The sequence below is a fragment of the Montipora capricornis genome, chromosome 1 (genome assembly GCF_036669925.1).
Source record: "Montipora capricornis isolate CH-2021 chromosome 1, ASM3666992v2, whole genome shotgun sequence".
Classification (NCBI taxonomy): Eukaryota; Metazoa; Cnidaria; class Anthozoa; order Scleractinia; family Acroporidae; genus Montipora; species Montipora capricornis.
Genome location: NC_090883.1, coordinates 37560313 through 37583166, shown reverse-complemented (window position 1 = coordinate 37583166; position 22854 = coordinate 37560313). Strand labels below are relative to the sequence as shown.

Sequence of the window (22854 nt, the reverse complement as noted above, 5' to 3'; positions counted from 1 at the left end):
CCTTTCAAATCTCGTGAGGTCTCAGAAGACTTTACTCTTGCTGTAGCTGGTCTACATTTGTACTCATAATTTTAGGCTTAGATTTTTGATTACCTTTTTCTTAGATTTTTGATTACCTTTTTCTTTAGAAATGCTTAATTGTCTTTTTCCCATTTTTAAATTATTCACATATTGTAAACAGTTTTCTATCGTGAAGATATAATTTAGTTTTTAAAATTTTAACTAATTTCGATATATAGTTTAAAATTGTAAATATTTACTAATTGTTTTGATAGTGGAAATAAAGTTATTATTATTATTATTATTATTATTATTATTATTATTATTATTATTATTATTATTATTATTATTAGGTTGCCACAAGTAGCTCGTAGAGCAGACAAAGATCACTTAAGGAATACTTTTTCCGTGCGAATTCGGTCTAAGAACGCAGAAATTCGAAGAAGAGAAGTGGTGTCTGTGTGTGTGTGTGTGTTGCGAAATCCGTGTGAGCTTTTCCGATTACCTTTCGCGCGAAAATGAAAAGAGATATGTATGTTGTATGTCCGACATGACAGTATCAAGCCAAGAGTTTCGTGACAGGCACCACATCTGACTACCATGAAAACGACACTAAAGCTAATTTTAGACGTGGTCTCCACAGGCGTCCCGTCCCACAAGCCATTCATAGGCGAGAAATTTAATCTTAACATCATCAGCATCGTGATTGGCTCTTGTACCTCAGGCATCAACACACCCTTCCAACTTAGCACGTTAAATGCCATGGGCGCTTCGTCTGATCTTTTTCACGTATCCATGGAAATTACCACGGGAAATGTCCGTCACACGCACTAAATGCAGTTTCCCATGGTAAAAGTGCCCCGCGTACCTGCACCTATTCTCTTGGGGTCGCTTCTACGATCCCAGTATCCTTAAATTTTGTGTTCTGTTCATGAGGGAATAACATCCGTGTTCAGTAACAACAATTAAAAGCTAAAGGTATTACCTGACTGACTTATTTTCGAGATCAATATGAGACGCACGACGCAAGCTTAGTTGGAAAACACCGACTAATTCCGGCAACCAGGATCTTTATCCGTGCCTATATGGAAAAAACATTCCTGTCCGACTTAATAATATGCAGGATCTAGGCAAATGGCCTGATCCATCCCCTCGTCAGGAGCCTAGTCTCTAAAACACACATCGAACGCTCAAAGACCGAGTCCATCTTTGACTGTCATGTCAAGTGGGTAGTATTAATTGACGTTCGTCTAGAAACGCTAGCTCACAAATCTGTACTCCCGAAGGAAAACCCAAATTTCTGATCTGGTTTCACTCCACTCACACGCAGCAAGAATAAGTAACAATAGCCCCATTTCAATGAATTAAAAAAATTCAGTCCTAAACAAAAGGCATCATCTCGAGGCTCTGCGGAATAAGCTCATACAATATCCTTTTATTTATTCCCTAGGGACTCGAGATGATGCCTTTTGTTACACACTCACTTCCTGGTCTCTGAGTCGGTGTGATCTGGAATCTAGTAGTTCCAGTACTTCTCATTCTAGATGCACAAGAATATCTCGTGATTCAAGTGTGATGGAAATAGTGTTATGAAAATATGACCGCAACCTGACAGAACGAAAAGTTTGCAACTTCGCGAATTTGGAAAATGTCGACTGTAATCTTTTTTCTCACTCTACTGGGTTTTGGCTCAGCCTTTGTTTGTAACTTGGACGGAGAGGTGAAGAATGAGGACAAACTGCAAGTTCACCTTGTTCCCCACACACACGACGATGTTGGTTGGTTGAAGACTGTCGATGAATACTTCTATGGAGCCAATAATTCAATCCAACACGCCGGTGTCCAGTACATTTTGGATTCAGTCATTCCACAGTTGATGGCTGATCCTTCAAAGCGGTTTATTTACGTGGAAATCGCGTTTTTTGAGCGATGGTGGAACGAACAAAGTGAAGCCATGCGAACAGATGTAAAGAAGCTTGTTTCCGAAAAGAGACTTGAGTTTATCAACGCAGGATGGTGTATGAACGATGAAGCAGCCACACATTACAATGGTATTATTGATCAAATGACTTATGGCTTAAACTTTGTGCAAGAAACATTTGGTTCCGATGCAAGGCCACGAATAGCCTGGCATATTGATCCGTTCGGTCACTCGAATGAACAAGCCTCCATCTTCTCTCAAATGTCATTCGATGGATTCTTCTTTGGTCGCATCGATTACCAAGACAAAGATCTTCGTCTGGAGCAGCAGAGAATGGAACTGGTGTGGAGAGGAAGCAGAAGTTTAGCGCAAAAGTCGGACATTTTTACAGGCGTGCTATTCAATGGGTATAATCCGCCTAAAGGTTTTTGCTATGATCAGTTTTGTGCAGATCCACCTGTACAAGATGACCCAAACCTGTTTGACCTCAATGTCAAAGAAACAGTTGCAAAATTTGTAGCCACAACTTGCAGCCAGGCTTTGCACTACAAAACCAACCACATTATGTTGACTATGGGATCGGATTTCATGTACGAAAATGCTAATTTGTGGTACAAAAATTTGGACAAACTGATTAAATACGTGAATGAAGTAAGTTTTTATTACAAATCTGACTAGTTAATTCAATCGCTGTTGAAAAAAACGAAAGTTTTCTTTGATGTATGATCAATAGTTGCATTTATCTATTATTAATTTGATGAATGTATAAGTATTTGTTTGTTTGTTTGTTTGTTTAAAAGATATCGACGACTCATTTTTTATGATAAATATTCAAATTTGCCATCAACCAAATAGAAAAAAATTGGTTACAACAGGCAACAAACTTCCGTTTGATTCACCAATACTACGAACTGATGAAATGACAATTACAAAGCTGTGTGCTGTATATTTGTTAGCACACAGGCATCACAACATAATTACATTGGTGACAGCAACAGCTGTAAAACAGCAGCAGACAAGCAACTTATTTTGCCAACATCACTGAAAACTTGTTTATAGCTCCTTGTTTTTCAACAGGGAAAAACCTTTGGGTTCACATAGTAGCTAAACAAGCTCAAGCTGGTTGCACATGACTGTGATAAGCATATGCAATATATCCAGGCGCATGAACTTGTTGTGTCTGTTGTTTGATTATTAGGTACTTACTAAAAAGCTTCTCAGTTCACACAAGTGGAAACCTGATCTGAGGGGTGTACGCGAATTGATTTCCAGCATTTTTGTGATAACAAAAAAATATATATGTTCTTTTGCAGGGTATGGATCAAGTATCCTCCAACTATGAAATTTGTGTATTAACCATTTTGGCTTATTTGGATTTATTTTGCAATGTGCCCTTTGGCGTAAATTGAAAAAAAATTGTGGTGGGAATATCGAGGAACACAGGTTCAAACTAGTATTTCAACCAGTTTAATGCTTTCACCCCTAAAGCACCCTCCATTGACAAGTACAATAATCTGGTGTCAGACAGAGTAAAATTTCCAAGTATCACTTGTGGGAGGGAAATTGCAAAAGGGGATATAGATTTTGAGTGTATGTAGATGTTGCTAAGTGATTAGATAGTCATTCGCCAAGCCATCGGGAGTTCCTAGTGGTTCAGCAGTAGTAAGGCATGCTGTAATCAGAATAATTGCATCACCCTGAGAAAAAAATTGTTTTATTTAAGAAGTCCCTTGACTTACATTGCAATGGTGTTAATTGTGACTATGGTCAAATAGTTATTCTATTCTAAGTGCGAAGCTAACAAGCAAACTTTCCTTGATAGGATGGTCGTGTGAATGCCTTTTATTCCACACCAACCATGTACCTTGATGCACTTCACAATGCTAATCAGACATGGGAGTTAAAGACTGACGACTTTTTTCCATATGCTGACTGTCCACACTGTTACTGGACTGGTTATTTCACCAGCCGACCAGCAGTCAAGCGATATGTGAGGCTCAACAACAATTTATTGCAGGTCAGACATTTCTACATCACATTCTGTGATATACTGTAAGAATTGATCCATTCTTTTAGAGCATTCCCAGGGAGTGTTCCAGGGGTTTCCAGGACCCCCTTTGTCAAAAATTTAATGCAACACACATGCTCACTGAATGACGAGTGCCTGACTTCAGACGAGTTGGTACCCACCCTTGCAAGACAGCTGGGTATGCGCCTGATTCTTGGTGAGCCCTGTTCAACATGTCTTTTGTAACTCCTTTTTAATTTGACCTTATTTTTATTGTAAACTTACTGTTGCATAAATTTCATAGGCTATTGCACTATTGTTAAACTGTTGCTTGGCAATAATTAATTAGTTTTGTTCAAAGAAGACAACATTTTGAAATGCACTTGACAACAAAAATTACCGAAAACGATACGACATTTCGAAGTTAGACCTGTTTTGGTCCGCAAGGACATGGCGGCTAAAGTGCTGGAGATAAACAAAGTCCTGCTAGATGTATAAAAAGAATTTTTATTTTTTACCGTTTCAACATCCTAGTATGCTAATATTATTGTCTGTAATGGTGATTTGTTGTGAGATAAAAATTATAGATTATGGGGGAAGAATAATCATTTGCATGGAGTTTTTGTGGTTTGAATTGACATGCTTTTGCAAAAGCTCTCATTAAGTACTTGTATATGCCCATTTTTTATGCAAAGTCTAAGAAATTTTTTTTTTCTTGATAGGGATGACAGATTCCTTAAAATTAGATAACCTATGTGGCCAAATGATTATCTGTAACACGCAACCCCTCCTCTACAATCTTTCCTTTTTAATTTTAAATGGCTTGAATTTCATAATCTTAGCATGGAGGTGTAAGCAGCCCAAGGCTTTTCTCACTGTGAGACTATTTTATTCTGATTAGGTTTGTAAACAACTGGAATTGGTAAATGGCCCTGAAGGAGGCAACGGTCCATCTTCTGATACTTTACGCCGAGCAATGGCTGTGGCCCAACACCACGATGCTGTTACTGGTACAGAAAAACAACATGTGGCTGATGATTATGCTAAGCGACTTGCTATTGGTGCGGTTGAATGTCAGGTATGTTTTAAGTCACTACAAAGCAAAACTGTTTGTGCAAAGATGAACTTCACATTCTTCACACGTATGAAATGGCAGGACCGGTACCCCTTAGGGTACTGCCATTTCATAAGTGTGAAGAGGTGATAAGTGTGAAGTACCCCTTAGGGTACTGCCATTTCATAAGTGTGAAGAATGTGAAGTTCATCTTTGCACAAACAGTTTTGCTTTGTAGGGACAGTAATAATTATGACTGAATCGAAAATTGACAGGCCTTGAAAAACAGATAAAGGGGCTTAATTTCAAGAGAAACTGTGGTGCTGCGCCAGTGCAGAAGTCAAACACAGAACTGGGTTTATCAAGTGGGTTGATAAAGTAAATTAAACAATGTAAAGACATTTGTTTCTCGCAACGTCAGCTTTCAAATTTCTTTACGGTGGTCAATTTACCACATCAAACTACTTGAAAAAGAGAAACTGATAAGGGCATCGCAGTTGACCAATCATAATGCGAAATGCCACCTAGCAATCCGTCACTGTGATTAGGAGGCCATTTCCGAGTTCATGTCTGTCTCCTCTTCAACACGAGTCTAAGTGCAAATTTTTTCTTATGAAAATTAGTTTCATTCATGTGTAAAGTAGAATTAATTACCATCACAAAAACTTCGCACTTAGACTCGCTCTGAAGCGGAGGCAGACATGGACTCGGAAACTGCTTATTGATGGCAGTGAAAAAATAATAATAAAAACACCTCGTGTGACTCATTTGGGAATCAGTGCGTTGTCAATGATCATGAGATGTCAACCCAAGTTTCTTGCAATAGATCTTTTTGCAGATACGGCGGCCATCTTGATTTCCATTGTTTCAAATAGATATTATGGGATGCCCAAGGGGCAAATACATATTAATTTGCCCCCAGAGTATCCCATAATGTCTGTCGGAACAATAGAAATCAAAATGGCCGCCGTATCTGCGAAAAGGTCTATGCAAGAGCACAGGCTTAAAATTTGGAGAATTTTGAATAGTGAAGGAGGCGGACAAACCCTGCATTTGTATTGTCAAAGCGAAAAAGAAAGCACCTCAATTCATATTCCTTTATTAGGCTTTGATAACAGCTGTCCTGGGAAAATTCACAGTGAAAAAAACCGGTATCCAACCTCCTGCCATGACGTTCTGCGACCATCTTAACATAAGCGTTTGTGCCGAAAGTGAACAAAAGGAAGCCTTCACGGTGACAATTTACAACGCCATTGCGCGGCAAGTGAGTGCGATGATCCGGCTTCCGTTAGCAGTTGGCTCCATGGCTGTCTATGGACCGCAGGGACATCCAGTTGAAAGCCAAATTCTTCCCATTTCGGATGCTACAAAACAGGTGCAAAAAGAACAGAATCAAGGTCAAAGCGTGTCGTCTTTTGAGATCGTGTTTAACGCCGAACTTCCAGCCCTGGGCTTTGCTACCTATTTCATCAATTCAACCAAGTCGTCTCGTCTAAAGGAACTATTCCGAGAACCACCGAAGAAGCTTAGGAAAGATTCCGAAGAGGTATCGATTGAAAATGAGTACATCCAACTTACCTTTTCTTCGGACAGTGGTCTTTTGACAAGCATGACAGATAAGAGTTCTAAAGTGACCTCCAAACTGACCCAAACTTTTTACTGGTACCGTGGCAGCGCTGACAAGAAACAGCCATCTGGTGCGTACATCTTCAGACCCAATGGCAGTCAACCGATTTTGATCTCGCAGAAGGTGACAACCAAACTGTTTAAGGGTCCCCTGGTCCAAGAGATTCGACAGGTCATTTCACCCTTTCTTAGTCAAGTGGTGAGGGTGTATACTGGACAGCGGCATGCCGAGTTTGAATACACAGTGGGGCCCATTCCCATCGCGGATAACTGGGGAAAAGAGATCATAAGTCGTTTCGACACGGATATTCAGTCCAATCAGGTATTCTTCACTGATGCGAATGGAAGAGAAATGCAACAACGCAAGGTGAATTACCGACCCACCTGGAAATTGAACGTAACAGAGCCAGTGGCAGGCAATTATTATCCCGTGAATAGTCGAATGTACATTAAAGACAGTAATAAGCAGCTGACGATTCTGACTGACCGCTCACTGGGTGGGTCAAGCCTGACCAGTGGCTCTATGGAGATCATGCTTCATAGGCGACTGTTGGTAGATGACAAGAGAGGAGTCAATGAACCGCTAAACGAGACCGGGATATCGGGAAAAGGTTTGATTGTTCGTGGCAAACTATGCGTCATTCTGGCGCCACCCAAGTCCTCTGCAGCTCTGCATCGTGAACTTGGAGAAAAGCTGTTATTGGAACCCGTGCTCGCTTTTGCGCCAAACAGCCTCGGTTTCGAAAAATGGACGAACCTGTATAACTCACTGCACGGTGGTCTTAAACGTGAACTACCGCCGAACGTTCACCTTCTGACCTTGGAAACTGCGAGGGACTTGGCCCTGATCCGCGTGGAGCATCAGTATGAAGTTGACGAGGATGCTAAGCTATCACAACCTGTGAACATTTCATTGGCGGAGCTGTTCACCGATTTTGATATCGAGTCCATGACGGAAATGAACCTGTCTGCCAATCAGCTGATGAAGGACAAACAACCTCTTCGCTGGAATATTAAAAAAGGAACGAAAATCGAAAAGAAGAAGAAAGAGATGCCTCGATCGCCAACTGATTTAAATGTGCAGCTTAGTCCAATGCAGATACGCACGTTCAAGGCTGTTATTAAACGCCATTATGGAAATAAAATGCCCTACTAGTTTTAGCTGTGAGTTTGCTAGAACAAAAATAAATGTGTACAACACAAACAGTGGACTGATATTGTCGAATTAGAAAGAGCCAATTGTAACGTAGTTCGTTCTTTAAAAGCTTTGTGAGTTGGGGATATTCCTAAGTTATATAATATGCACAACATTAATAATTTTTTAAACAATCAGAATGTAATTGTTAAAACAATCAGTCAGTGGTAACTTTTAGACAACATGTACTAAAAAAGACTGCTTTTTATACGAGTTGAAACATTTTTAGCTGACAAGTTAAACAATAAAACTCCTTTTCAAAAAATAGTTTGTGTATGTTTTCAATATAAATCGAACTTTTCAAGAAAATCAGTGTCGTGTGTGGAAACTGATTTGGAATTCAGACTCGGAGAGCAAGAGAACAAAAAAGGAAGCACGTAGATCGCGTTGTATTTAAGGGGAGCGCCAGTCTTTGCAACGTCCCGTATTTCCTTGCACCCATTTCCTCATCTATAAAGGCGCTGTTGAGGTGGACAATTTTTCGTGAAACTTGTCTCGACAAGAGTTCTCTCATTTCCAAACACATTGTTTGACGGGATGTTACACTCGGCAACGTTTCCCGGCAACTTGTCTCGTTTTCGATGATCACATGAGGTTGAAGGAACATTTTCACGACAGGTTGCACGACAGTTGGTACAATGCGCAATGAGTGAAAAAAAATGGTTGTAACGTTGCGTGAAGCGTTCAACTTGTCTCACAACGTTTTAGGCCGTTGAAAGCTATGTTACATTAAAGTGCATATGACACAAAAATTTTTATTACCTTGTTTAAAAGAGCTTTCAAAATGATGAAGAAAGACGTTTATTTTATTGTCATAGCTCTTTTGGTTGCCAAGTTATTTCAAGATTTTGATTTATGCAAATTAGACGACTTGCGACTATATTCCATATTTTGTGATTTTACACAATTTTGTGTCCACCATGTCACGTCACAAGTCCTCTAATTTGCATAAATCAAAATATTGAATAATTCGGCAACCACGAGCGCTATTGCATTCTTGAAAGCTCTTTCGAGCAAGCTAATAAAAAATTTTGTGTCTTCTGCACTTTAAGCAATGTTTTGTGCAACTTGTCGCGCCATGGCGTTGTGCGAAAAGTTGGATAGTTGTAACAGCGCTTTAGGTATTCTTCTTAATCTTTGGCGAGTTGGTTTATGGCGAGGCTTTCCGGCCACGAGATGACCGTAAATCCACTCTTGTTCTTCTTTGTTAATCCTTTTAAGCACATTTTTGTACTGGCGAAGTTCTTAATTTGATGACGGCCAGGTTCATTCTCAGTGAAGACTGTCGAACCAGTCGAGGTTCGCTTGATGATCCCGACTAGGAGTTTGATGTTACGTATCTGCAGACTGGTGTTCCATATCACTGTCCGTCGTCCTGGAGCCTCCTTCCGAGATATCGCAAGTTATCAACTGGTTGTCAGCACCACCACTAAGAATTGACTGAAAATACGAGAACAGTGAACTCCGCTATATATATATATATATATAGACCTTTCTGGGCCATATGCGTCTTGAAGGATGGATAAAAGAAGGAAAAAATCTTAAGTTAATTGACAACATACCGTTTTCATAGTCCAGTCAACACACATGACTTTGTCTTGGTGTTCTGACAGTGTGTACAGCGGTATGTTGATGCTGATGAGAAAAGAAACTCGAATTTTTACCATGAAAAGGCTGACCTGTCCCATAGAGAGAGAGAGAGAGAGAGAGAGAGAGGACCAAAGGATGCGGGGGGCGGGGGCCCTCTCTGTGCCTAACTTGTCTCAAGCATCTCACTTCCGATATGGTCATCACCCCCCCCCCCCCCAAAAAAAAAAAACATACCCCATTCCTTTAGAACCTAATCCCTATGTTTACCTGTAGTGCTTTTAAGGAGTTGTTACAACAACATCAGTTTTTTGACGGAATTGATTTGCATTTGTTTCGACTTTAATTTCAAAGGCTCACCTACCAAGAATCCGAATGTTTTTTCGGGGGGAGGGGGGGAGGGGGGGGAGGAAGGGACGGACAGAAGGGGATCCAGTCAGAGAAACCAGTTACTAACCTCCGTGTATCCCAGAGCTTAACTCTATTGTCATATGATCCAGAGATAAGTTCGAATTCGCTACTACGTGACCACGCCACTGAAGAGACCCATCCTTGGTGTGACGTCAAAGTAGTCTTGATGACTGTTCCATCTGAAAGACATCGCAAAAATGATTAAAAAACATGAGAGAAAAAAGCAAAATTTAACAAAACACTTTTTCCAAAATGCATGTGTTGATACGTTTATACGGATATCACCAATATCTTGGGCCAGGCACTACAAATATAAACATCCATGATTTCGCAAGGTACATTGTACCACTTTTGCAGCAACAAATGCTTCCAATGTACATTTACGCTAATAACTAATAGGATCAATCATTAACCTTTTCATTCTAAGAGCTAACAAAGTCAGTGCAATGGCTGTCACAAATAAGGTTCTTGATTAACCAATGGACAAACTGACTGACTGACTGAATGATGGATCCAGCGACCAACTGATTAATTGACCATGTACAGGTACAAGGAAGGATTACGTTTTTGCAAACGTTGGCCATGAAGCACTTATATTTGAACAGACTTAACTGGACCCATTTCCATCAGTAGGGCTAACGCTCACATGGTTCATATGGGGTAGAAACTTAGCACTTCACATTACACTCAAATCAGTGCTTGTGTGGGCCCATTTCCATCAGTAGAAATGCCCACATGGTTCATATGGGGCAGAAACTTAGCACTTCACATTACACTCAAATCAGTTAAGTCTGATTAATTGACCAGTTGACCAACCCACCAGTCAACTCACTCACTGACTAAATGACCAAATAACTGGCCAACTAATAATAATTGGTTGGTTGACCGACCAACCAAACGACTGAAAGACTTCCAGACAGACCAACCGCCTAGCAGGCTGTCTGGCAGACAGACTGACTGACCTGTTGTTCTCGGATCCCACAGTCTGACATGTCTGTCTGTGCTTCCAGAAACAAGAAGCTCCGACATGGAGGAGTAAGATATACTGCAAAATACTTTAGAACCATTCTGAAACAAAAGAAATGAAGACAAAAAGCTATAAAATAATAATTATTAATTGAAAATAATTTTTGACTCATGCAAGTGACATGACATCCTTAGAAGACAACAATATTTAGCATTAAAAGTAATTAATATTGTAACTGCCATAATCACACATACCAGGGTCTGCTTGTTGATCCCTGCACTCAGGTCCCATATCCGAATGGAATGATCCCATCCTGCACTACAAACCACATTGTCGCTCATCCACAAAACACAAGAGATAGCTTCTGTGTGACCTGACAGGGTCATCATTGGTGTCTGGAAAGAGAAAATGAAAATGGCAAAACATGCAAAAAAAAAAAATGACATTGATTAGTTTGAGAAGCCAAACGGTTCACTGTTCCCAATTTTTTTCATGCAATCAGTGAGGCCGCAAGCCACAACAGCCAATGCAATCTGCATAGAACAACAAATCTACTGCAGGTACTGTTACAGACAGTGAGGGTGGCCAAAACACCTGACTCTAACCAATTTGGTAGATCTGTCACTATTCAGACAACAATTAAAATTTTGTTCCTGCAACAAAAGTAAAAATAGTGATCTAAATGCCCAAACAGGAAAAGAGAGAACAGTGAACAAACTAAATGTAAGATTCAAATAAACATGATATGATTGATATGGTAACAAAAGTTGGGTCTGTATGATAACAAGGTGACTGGTCAGTTGTCTTAAGACACAGCCAATTGAGAGGTCAGGGTGCTGAAAACTTGTACATGTACATTGTACATTGTAAATTAGATTAGAAAGAACTCTATCTAAAATGTCACCTCCTCCATAAATTGTACATGTATTTCAAAGACCACATTAACATACTACTGTAAATGCACAGTAGTTCCAAGAGCTTAAAGACCATTTTCATTTTTGGGAATTCATGTTTTACACTCTACCCTTGTAGTTGGTTTTCTGTTATTAGAGGCTCTCTTCTGTTTCTTTGTGACTTTGCCATCCTCTTCTAGTTCATCGGAAGCTGACAGATCTGGAACTGAAAACACATGATAAGAATACGAGAGAAGAACATTTTAAAGAAAAGAAATACATTTAGTAATGAACAGAGTTTGATGTCCCTTTCTTTAAAAACAAGTTTACATAGCACTGCAGTGTGTAAACACTTACCACAAGACCATATCTTTAATGTTTTATCCCACGAGCCACTACAAAACTTAACAGGAAAATATGTACTAAATAAATAAGGATCACGTGAAAACTGCAACCACACCATTTCATCAAAATGTCAGGGTTTACATTAGAAGCCGGGACCCGAGTACCAGCATCCGCCTACTTTGATCGGAGTACCTAGCTTCTTTTACAACGAAACTGAAAATAATTAGCCTCAAATAAATAATTAATTCTTGCTTTATTGTTGAGTATCATCTTCAAAAACCATCTTTATATCAATTATCTCCCATCAGATCATTGAAATAAAGCTTATTTTTGTGAGAAAAGCGCTTTTGGAAGGATGTGACAAACTGCATGTTTGGAAGCACATACTGTGTTGTAACCATGGTGAGCAAACAAAGATTGTGTTGTGTCCAGAGGGTTAGTTTTAGGGTTTTGTAAATTCCTTTGAGCATAATTTCATAACCGCTTGTTTGCATCTGAAAAGGATGAACACATCATAATTATTATATAAAGAAACCCCCTTTTTTAAGACTGTACCATGTAGATTGAGTATTTGGGTCTATAAATCTGAAAAATTAATATTCCACCTCCCTCTCCTTGTAAAATTTGCACTTTCTAGGCTCAAACTCCCTCATTTTTTCAAGTCGTACTAAAGATCGTCACAACAACAAGTTATGAAAATAAAATTATGTAATCATGTAAACCAATAGTACTGATCACCTTTGTTTTAGAATCATCAACAGCAAGAGCATCAACACTTTGTGAATGTCCTTTGCAAACATGAACACAATCAGCTTTACTCTCCTTTCCAAACCACTAAAAGCAAGCAGGGAAAAGAAATATCAGCACAATCCCCTAAAATAATGATTGGCAAAACAATAATGCACTCCTTTTTTTAAAGCTGGGGTCATTAATAAATGTTTACCTGGCTAAGTCTTATGGACTGGTCCTGAGATGAGCTGATGAATAAACCATCATCATTGTCATCTACAAATGAAGTTAGTGATGTTAATGTAGATAATTTCTAGAACCTATGGAATTGGATGAAAAGACCCATTGCCTTAACAGATAATACATGTTACTTATGGAAGGCAATATTAATAAGAGATCAAATCTACATGTATACAAGAAGAAACAAACCGTGCAGCTTAGCCTCACAATTTATACAAGTTCCATTGTTTCTACTTACGGCTGTATTTTTGTTTCTTTAAGATAAGTTGATATTCTATAAATAAGCAATAATAAGAGACATGTACACAGCTCTTCATTAATAGAGCAATAAAGTTAGTTGGCACTTGTGAGACTTACCCACATCAATCCAACAGACACTCTTGACAGGTGCCGTGTGGCCATCAACTGTTGCAACGCACGTGCCTATCGTACAGCATAAGATTATAATCAATAACATTTTCAGATTATGGCATGATGATAATAGTGATTAGGGATTCTGGAAACACAAGCTCCATTGCAAGTGCTGCAGATCAATAAAAATTGATGTGTGTGATAAATAAAAATATTATTGTTTGATTTACCATTTTTCTTTGCCCCTCTATCTTTTCAAACTTAAGTCTTTAGTTATTCTTTCTAAAGACGTTTGACATGTATGGAACACATTTAAGCAAAACGCAAAACTGTGTTATCCTTGAGCAACAATTCATCATGTGACCTTTTTTTCAAAAACACGATGATGATGCTGGTTTCATAAAATACACTGTAATTTTTCCAGAAATATAAAGAGCAGCTCAAAATATGATACCATGCCAATTTTCGTATATATCGTTTCAACTGGTGTTGTTATGGTTGACTGAGATTTATAAGGATTTGTATGGGAAAAGGATGCTTTGCTATCCAGTCACCGTTTTATGATTTTCATACAAATCCTTGTATTTTTCTAAGTTTTAAAATCCCTTTTCATTTCTTCCTTCAAAATATGAAAGTATTAAAATTTCCAACCTTGCACATTATAAATTATTCTCACTTACACTGGAGTGCGAAAGCCTTATTTCATTCGTAAACAAAAGTATGGAACTTTCGAGTGTTTAAATCATCATAAAATCTTTATGTCAAGTGGTACTTCTCTGAAACACAATCTTTCCATTTCTGGAATTAATAATATACATGAAAAAATTACTTGATTCTGATCGGCTAAGAGCAGTGCAGTTCAAGTGAAGCAGTGCAAAAAGTGTAATACCAGTGCTCATTACACGTCAAAATAATAAATTTCTGGATTATGAATGGCTAATAAACAATAGGGTCTGGTCAGAACCACTCAAATCTTTTGTTTTCAAATCAACTACGCGCCCTGTATGGTGCAATTTATAGCATAATTTTTCCCTGACTGTATGATACACATGAGTTTCTTCTGCTTAACCGTCTCGATTTTTTTCATGTATATTATTAATGAGTAATCACATGATTTTTCTCTTGCAATTTCGAATAAATAAGTTCTTTTAATTTTTCAAAGACTACAAATTGCACTCGCCCTACAGGCTCATGCAATTTTGGTCGTCTTTAAAAAAATTTAGTTGTGCTTCTTTATTCCAGATTGCACTTGAAATCATGTAATTACCTATACTTATAAAGTCTGAGCTTTAAGTTCACCAATTATCAGTCATGTGACCAGTTTGTTGTAAATGGCCTATTTCTCACTTATGTCCCGAAATGAACATACAAGTTGTACATGTACACTGTAATTGGATGAAAGCCAAATTTGATATTTAACACAGAATGTCCTGTTAAAGCATTTGCTACCTGTTTCCAACAATAACGTAAGCAGTAAGGTTACCTTTGTTTTTCGGTTAGAGCAATGGGGCTATTTATCTTTAATTCAGGAGCAGGGGTTTACCGGACACTTGTATTCCTGGACTCAAGTACTATTAACTTTAACTGCGGGACTTTGTGATGCTCATAAAAATAAACTGGCATGCATTAAATTCTATACATTTCTCCATGAACCACTTAGTATACATGTACCGGTACTTACCAAAAACATCCCACATGTAAACATTGTTGTCATAACAGCCACTCAGAATACTTGAAATAGAAATAAATAATCATTAAAAATAATCAATAAGATCGGTAATGAGCTGGCCAATATAATTATTGGCAGCATGTTGGCCGACGCATTGATGGGATCAAATTCATTACCTCACCCATTAACCCATTGACTCCCAGGGGTTCCCCATTGATGAGTAAAATCGTCTGGCCAGTTTCGGCTGGTTTTGACGTCAAAGGGTTAATGGGGACATAGTTCTTCAGTGAGTGATTAAAATGGTCAGAGAAAAAAAAAAAACAAAAAGCTGTAGGTAATTCCATTTTTTACCTTCACATCAATTACCAATGCTATGATCTAAATTTTGATCTGTTTTAAGTTTATACTTTGTGCAGTCTCCTAAATAACTACAGTTGTATTTATAACCTTGAGACTTACAATGTATCCTCTTTTGGTATATACTACAAAACTGGGTAGCGTTGAGGGCACGCTACGGCAGGTACAAAACGCAGGGCACAGGTCAAAGGTCATTATTTAACTTATACAGAAAGTATCCTAAACATTCATAAAAGCTAACCTTAGGCCTAATTAGGCCTAAAGAAAAGTTTTTAGGCCTAGGGTTAGCTTTTATGAATGTTTAGGATACTTTCTGTATAGGTAAAACAATGACCTGTGACCTGTGACCTGTGCCCTGCATTTTGTACCTGCCGGGGCACGCTCTGACTGACTACTCAACTCTGAAAATCCTTTGCTATTCACCTCCAAGCAACTCATGCGGGATTTGCACCCGAACACAATTATTGTAATCGTTGCAGGAATAAATGAGTTAAAATCATCTTTTTGTGCTATATTATCTCACTTTTTTTTTTTAGTATAATAACAAAACAACTACATATTCAAATCAGTGTTGGTGGCTAGCAGTGGATAGCCAGCACTAGCCACCTCCACTTTAGTGAATATTTCTTCAATATGCTACCAATTTGCCAAAAAAAGGAAAGAGTGCACATATTTTACTCTAACTTGTGATAACTTTGGTTCACCCCTGATGAAGAAACTGGACAGGAATGTCAAAAAGTTGAGTCTTTGAAATGTTAGTAACTTTAAACCAGAGTAGTTTCTGATTGTCTATTTTGTTGCAATGTACCTTTTGCTACAGTTGCTTTGAAAGTTGAACTGAGTATTCAAATCTGCATTCCAGGTTTGAACTTTGCTCTCAAGAGTCTGAATTCCTGGGGATTATTTCCTTTCATATATTGCAAATACCGGTAGTTAGCTATGAACTTTCATTTTATTATATTAAAATAAACGGTGTTTTTAAAGTGTAAACTATTTCAAGCGTTTGATGAAATATTGTTCAGTTATTGTGCATTATTTTTTCAGCAACAACTTTCAGAAAAATCTTCAAGATTCCATTCAAATCTCAGAAGCTCCAAAGAGGAATTCGAATTTTCATATTGGTCGTGCATGACACAGCTTGACTGTTAAAGATAAATATACACCATGCAAATTAACATACCATTTTTTACGAATGGACACTGAGCTGACCCAGTCATCATGAAGCATAAAATTATCTGGTCGTGGTGTTGGGTGTTTTTCAACATATTCTATTTCCACAACACTTTCCTGTGTGAGAAAAGAGTAAAACAAAGCATGATTCTGAACTTATAGATTGAATCAGGAGAAATAAATTTTAGAATTTCTTATTTTCATTTTAAAATTTCCCGCCAAGGTCCCACTTTCTAAATAACAAGGAGTAACCATTGATTTTCAAGTGCATTTGTTGGGAGAACTTTGGAGGTTGGAATCACTAGACAAGTAAAGATGCCTAGAAGACGACGCATTTATGTGAAGAACACAGGGTTCTCCCTAGTTTTCAGCGCAACAGGTATGGCACCTTTTCAAACCGGTAAAGCAATTGGTTAATGTTGGACGTTCTGCAAAGGATAAGCGACTTCTGAGTGTTTGCAGGCGGTAATAAGTGCTCTTACAAGCAGTAAATTTTACCGGTTACCCCTTGATAAGGAGAACCCTGAGAACATCTATCAAAATTATCAATATGTGAGGAATGTGGCCAAAAAGGGAAAGTTTGGCGTAAAGAGGTAATGATGTCACAAAAACTAAAATTGTTGAAAATCTGGAATTTTTTGAAATTGTCTTAGAAATTATTACTAAAAAAATGTCCCTTGACAAAAAACAGCGTTGGTGCAAATTGACTCAATACACAAGGTGGGTGATAGTCATGTCCACATATGATCTAATTACGATGGCACTGTATTAAAAAGCAGACAAACGAAAACTGGCTGAGGCTCACCCTATGCACAGGACACCCAAGATTAGAAATTGAGTGTGAATTTTTTTTATGTTACAACCTTGGTCAATATCCTGTTGCAATTCCCTAGTCCGAAGTCCACATTCCACATTCGGTGACCCAACGATAGGGTTAAGTGCAATCGTAGATAGTTGTTTACATTTAAAATTGTTGTTAATGGCATTGATTCCAATCAAAACCAGTAAACAGATGCTTTGGAAGTCTCTAGGTTAAAATATTTAATACTTTTTCTTAACAATACTGGCAGTATTATAAAATTATCATAACTATGTGTTACAGAATCATACGACAACTGGATATTGCATTGCGTGCAACAAAAACACAAAAACCCGTTTCCAGTAACACACACTTCTTAATACATAATTATTTCTCTGTTAAGCTGTCATGCAGTCTTCCATGGTTTAGTGGTCATCACAACTGCCAGATGAGAGATGTAGAGAAATTAAGTCTTAAGTCCAAAAACAGAGTCAAATCCTATACTTCATTCTTCGAACAAAGTAATAACAGGTTGACCTTAGCATGTTAGCCTTTGCATGTGACATTATTTTTATTATTCAAGATGGCAGTGCTCAAAGAAATTCAAAAACAAAAGTAAATTAGAACATTCATTTATTTCATTATCTGTTGGAGTGGGGGCTCCCTCTGACAGATGTTCAAAATACATCATCAAAAAAATGACTCTTGCAAAGCGCACCTTACAAAGCACCAGGATATGTACATGTACATGGATAATTGTGTGTGGGATGTATCCTTTGTTTCTAAATCTGGCAAAGCTCTTACAGTTACTTCCACCTGTAGGAATTTTAATGCCTACATGTACATCATAACCCACAGCATCAAGGTCAAAGACGTCATAAATAAATTATTACCGGTATACAGTTTTGAGATCTTCCTGTTTTCAGTGGTTTTAGATAGAACTCAGTGGATTTGGGCAAGGTGCAAATGTACAAATACTACTTACTGTTGATATGGTGTACTTTTTCAAGTGTTTTTCCAGTGTATCTTGCAAATAAACTCCATTGATGAGAAAATCAAACTGCAAATTCCTGTCACTTTCAAAGTCAGACTCCCCTTTTTCTACAGCTGTAGAATGGAATAGTGACAGGGCTGTCACTAACTTTTTAAGACGGCAGGGAAATTAGAGACGTTGGTGGGGAAAACAGTGAATTTGTTGCATAAACTATATTGTTTCTCTCTTTAAGTTAGGCGGGAATGAAACTTCAGGTAGGTGACGACGGCCCGCGGCCCTTAATGATTGCCCTGAGTGACAAGACACGTTCAGTGCTCTTCAAAAAACATAAGAATTACATGGGCATTACGAAACTACAAAACAGCAAAACACCAAAAAATGAAACAGCTACATTGTAAACGAAGCACGAAAACACCATGTGTGACCCCATCATTCACTGAGTACTAACCACCAAAGGTTGGATTTGAAATTAAATATTGTTTTAGGCCTAAAACTTTATCACTCCTAATTCACTGAGATTAAGATTATAATTCAGATTAAGCCTGAGATTTAAGGAGCAATAACGTTTTAGGCCAAATAATTGGCCTAAAACGATATTTAATTTCAAATCCAACCTTTGTCGGTTAGTATTCAATATATGGTGGGGTCATACATGGCTCGACATTTCGTGTTGAGCATGAAATCATTTCCTTAAAACTCAAGATAGTTCAAGTTTTTAAATTACCATTTCAGTTTTTACTGAAAAAATTAATAGGTTTCTCAATTTTGGCAAACTAGTTTCTGTAACCGACATATGGAGGAAATACTCGTGGAAATTTAGACAGTTATGTCACAACCTTGGTCAATACCCTGTTGCAATTCCCTAGTCCGAAGTCCACATTCCACATTCGGTGACCCAATGATAGGGTTAAGTGCAATCGTAGATAGTTGTTTACATTTAAAACTGTTGTTAACAGCATTGATTCCAATCAAAACCAGTAAACAGATGCTTTTGAAAGTAGACTCTGCCAGCCGGCTCGACATTTCGTGTTGAGTATGGGTTAAAAATTTGAGTTAAAAATTGTCACGCTGTCGTAAATTTAAAAATTATTGATGATGCGTGGCCATTGATCATGCGCACAAATTAAAAGAACAGGTTTGACAAGTCGAAACTGGACTGACTCATCCATTTCTTTGGATGAGCGACAAATCAAAGAAAGTCGAGCCGGCTGGCAGAGTCTACTTTCCTCTTCCCGACTTATCTAGGAAGATCAAAAGAGACTGCTCGCAGAGTACCAATTGAACTAGTTTGAAAAATTTTAAACCAAGAAAAAATTGAACCACAACAGATACAACCAAAACTAATTTTAATAAAAGAACTGGTGAAAAGGAATCTATAGACATAGATGCATGAGAACCTTTTTACAGCTCTAATTGAAAAATTAATCATTAGAATAATGATAATTATTGTTATTAACCTTTTCAATCCTGAGAGTAACATCTACAGATTTTACTCTGTCTAACACCAGACGATTTTACTTGTCAAAAGCGGACCACTAAGGATGTAAAGGGTTAACAGTGCCCTTTAACCCTTTCAATCCAATGAAAGTCTCTGTTTACGAGCCAGAGGGCCCATCAGGCCGACACTTATCTCCGGTCTCTGTAGCATGAAGTGACTAGGAGTATTTCTACTCCCCCCTGGATGGGATGCTAGTCGATCGCAGGGTTACCCCCAGCAATTTCGCTGGTACCCATTTATACACCTGTGTGGAGAGAGGCACCAGGAGAGTAAAGTGTCTTGCCCAGAGCACAATGCAATGTCCCCGGCCAGGACCTGAACCCGGACCACTCAATCCAGAGTCAAGCACACTAACCACGAGGCCACCGTACCTCCCTTCAATCAAATAGTGCCATTTAAAGATTTTACTCTTACACTGTCTAACGGCAGATGATTTTACGGTTAATAGGGTCGCTTCAGGGATAAATGGGTTTTAAAACAAGTACAGCAATGGGTGGTCACAGGGCTGATAAATACCTAACTCCCACCTTAATTTATGGCTGGTAAGGAATCAGGTAAGATTTAACCCATTCACCCCTCATGATCAGGGGCCCTAGGACGGCCCTAGTTGACGAAAAAAAATTGTCTGGCGTTAGACAGAGTAAAATTTGTTAAGTCTCACTCCTAGGCGTCAATGGGTTATGAACTAGTATTGTACAAGGTCAGTCTCCTATGCAGCCGTTCTTTATGTGGTCATGCAACGCTCCTCCAACTGCTGTGTAGGAGAATAGTACAAGGTAAGAGCAAAATAAATAATTATGTGAAAATGTGTACGAGTGATTATCAATATCTTGGTTATTAATTAATTTTTAATACCATGTAAAGGCAATCCATTATTTAGTAGCTGTAGTTTAGAACATAGTTACCATTTGAAGACAACAAGCTATTGATCAGCTCATTAAGTTCTTGACTTCCAACTTTGATGGGCACTGAAAACTGAGTATTTGGTACTGCATACCTGTTAATAAAATGATGAATCTCAGAATGCTGGCTGGTTTTCGTGTTCACTTGGGTGTGTAATATACATGTAGGCAATAAAGACTAAGCAGGAGTTGATAATTTGTGCATAGATGAGGTGGATTTGAAGCAAGGCAAGGGGAACCTGTGGACTCTTCCATAAATTACTCACCAAACAGAAAAAGTATACCTGCCCTCCAAACTTGGTTCTTATGCACAATGCTGGGGCACTTTATTCACATACTTTTGTTTAATTCACTGAATGTTTCCCATATTAGCAGCCTTTGTACTTTATATTAGGGGTAACGCTAAGGAGTAGGCACAACCGCCATCAGACATAAGTGCCCTTGCCCAAATCTGTGCCCCAATGCCACCTCTGGAAGTGTTACCCCAGTATGGTGCCTGAAAATTTCACTAAGCACCTGGCCATAAAAAGCACTTGCCTTGCTTGTGCTCATGCTGCAAGAATATCATTCTAGTCCATGCAAATATGATATATGTCAACTCTCCCATATTATCTAGGAGTGTCCCGGATACAGAGCAAATCTCCAGATGCCCAGTGCGAGTCACCAAGTCTCCAGGGTAAAAGTGACTTTTTTCAACCTTCTCTTCTGTAAGCTGATATTTTAGTCCTAAACTTTCCTAGAATCAACAAATTTCTGGCTTCCAGCTGTGTCAATTTGTGAGTGCATTTCTGCAGGCTTTTAATACTATAGTTGTAGATTTTTCTTGCATACAGAAGGAGCTGTTATGCTACAAAGCCCCTTAGATTCATGCAGATTAAAAATTTTAGGTTCAAAAGATGAAAATCATACCTCCCTTAGGGCCTGTTTATGAGGCGAGCCAGCCCGGTGAGGGGGGCTGGCCAGGTAAAAGTGCTGAGGTATTTATGTGGATGATTCCAGCCCGGTTTACCGGGATGAATTTCAGGAATTTGTTTATGCCCCTTGTAACCGTCAAAGTCAAACAAGGAATAACTGGTGGATTTTCTGTTTTGGTCAGAAATGAAGGTTTATTTTAGCTCCAGCAAGTACAGAATGGCATTTTAAAACGAAAAATAATCCTGTGATCATGCAAATCTGGCTGCGTTTTCAAGGCAACCCATGCATCATGACAATTCCTCATCCCAACATACAAAGCTGGACTGTTTATGTGAGAATTTTTAAGCCCAGCTTGCTGAGATCTCAGCAGCTCACCTCGTATAAATGGGCCCTTAGCCCACTTTTTCCAGTGTGCAATGCAAATCGATACTGGGGGCGCCTGCTCGAATTTTTTGAGGGGGGAATTAATTTAGGGGATGTCAAGTTCTAGGGAGGTTCAATTTCTGGGGGGTGGGTTGATGATAGGGGGGTTAATGCAAGGAAAAAATCTCCAGATTTAAGATCTCCAAGAGTTGACATCTCTGCCCACGTACATGCAAGTCATGTAACCATAACATAGGAATGAACAATACAGTTACAAACAGTAGTTAACAATGGTTAATAGCGCTTTGTGCTCTGTAAATTGGCTCAATTATTAAAGGTTAATGTTTGGGTGGAAAACAGTGCCTGTATTGGATATCTACGAAAAGTTACCAAAACAAATGCTTGAAATAACCAGACCTCACCAGCAAAAACAAAAGTTAAATTGAGAAACTGAGAGAGGGGTAAATTTAGTCAATGACTCCAGTCATTTCGCCCGATTACGATCCTTTTCAAGACGCACGTGTTTCCAGTGAAAAATGGAATGTCGCATTCTCAGACTTTGAAAAAATCAAATCGGTTCTCAGCAATAAGGTTATATTATGTCCCTACGATAAAAAGTAACCATTTTCCGGTCTTACTTCGTCTGTCTTGTTGTGAAACGTGCTTGAATGTATCCACTCTCGTCGTCCGCCATGTTGAGTAAGAGTAGTTTCCAGGTCCTTCCACTTCCACCTCTGGGAACCAGGCCCCCCGAGGTTGACCCTCTCCTTTCTTAAACTGGATCCTGGGGTGCTGACGTCAATACAGCCGTGAACAAAAAAATATATATATAAAAAAACCTGCACACGTATTGTATTTGC

General features: G+C 38.6%; 2 protein-coding genes across 2 annotated transcripts; one reads left to right on the top strand and one right to left on the bottom strand.

The window, feature by feature from the left end:
* The first annotated feature begins 1549 nt into the window (after positions 1 to 1549).
* On the top strand, positions 1550 to 7765 carry LOC138041599 (lysosomal alpha-mannosidase-like). Its single transcript, XM_068887348.1, has 4 exons — positions 1550 to 2572; positions 3744 to 3938; positions 4831 to 5007; positions 6089 to 7765. Exons 1-4 carry the CDS (start codon positions 1649 to 1651, stop codon positions 7763 to 7765), a joined length of 2973 nt encoding a protein of 990 aa, XP_068743449.1. The 5' UTR covers positions 1550 to 1648.
* LOC138041608 (ribosome biogenesis protein WDR12 homolog) lies at positions 6070 to 22704 on the bottom strand. The gene is made up of 15 exons (XM_068887358.1): positions 22633 to 22704; positions 20720 to 20811; positions 18308 to 18429; positions 16534 to 16640; positions 15009 to 15058; positions 13334 to 13399; positions 12951 to 13012; positions 12746 to 12841; positions 12020 to 12065; positions 11794 to 11888; positions 11024 to 11164; positions 10765 to 10870; positions 9849 to 9981; positions 9367 to 9439; positions 6070 to 9244 (listed from the first exon to the last, which is right to left on the bottom strand). The coding sequence occupies exons 1-15, from the start codon at positions 22686 to 22688 to the stop codon at positions 9137 to 9139; spliced, it is 1353 nt and encodes a 450-aa protein (XP_068743459.1). The 5' UTR covers positions 22689 to 22704; the 3' UTR covers positions 6070 to 9136.
* Between the last annotated feature and the right edge of the window lie 150 nt (positions 22705 to 22854).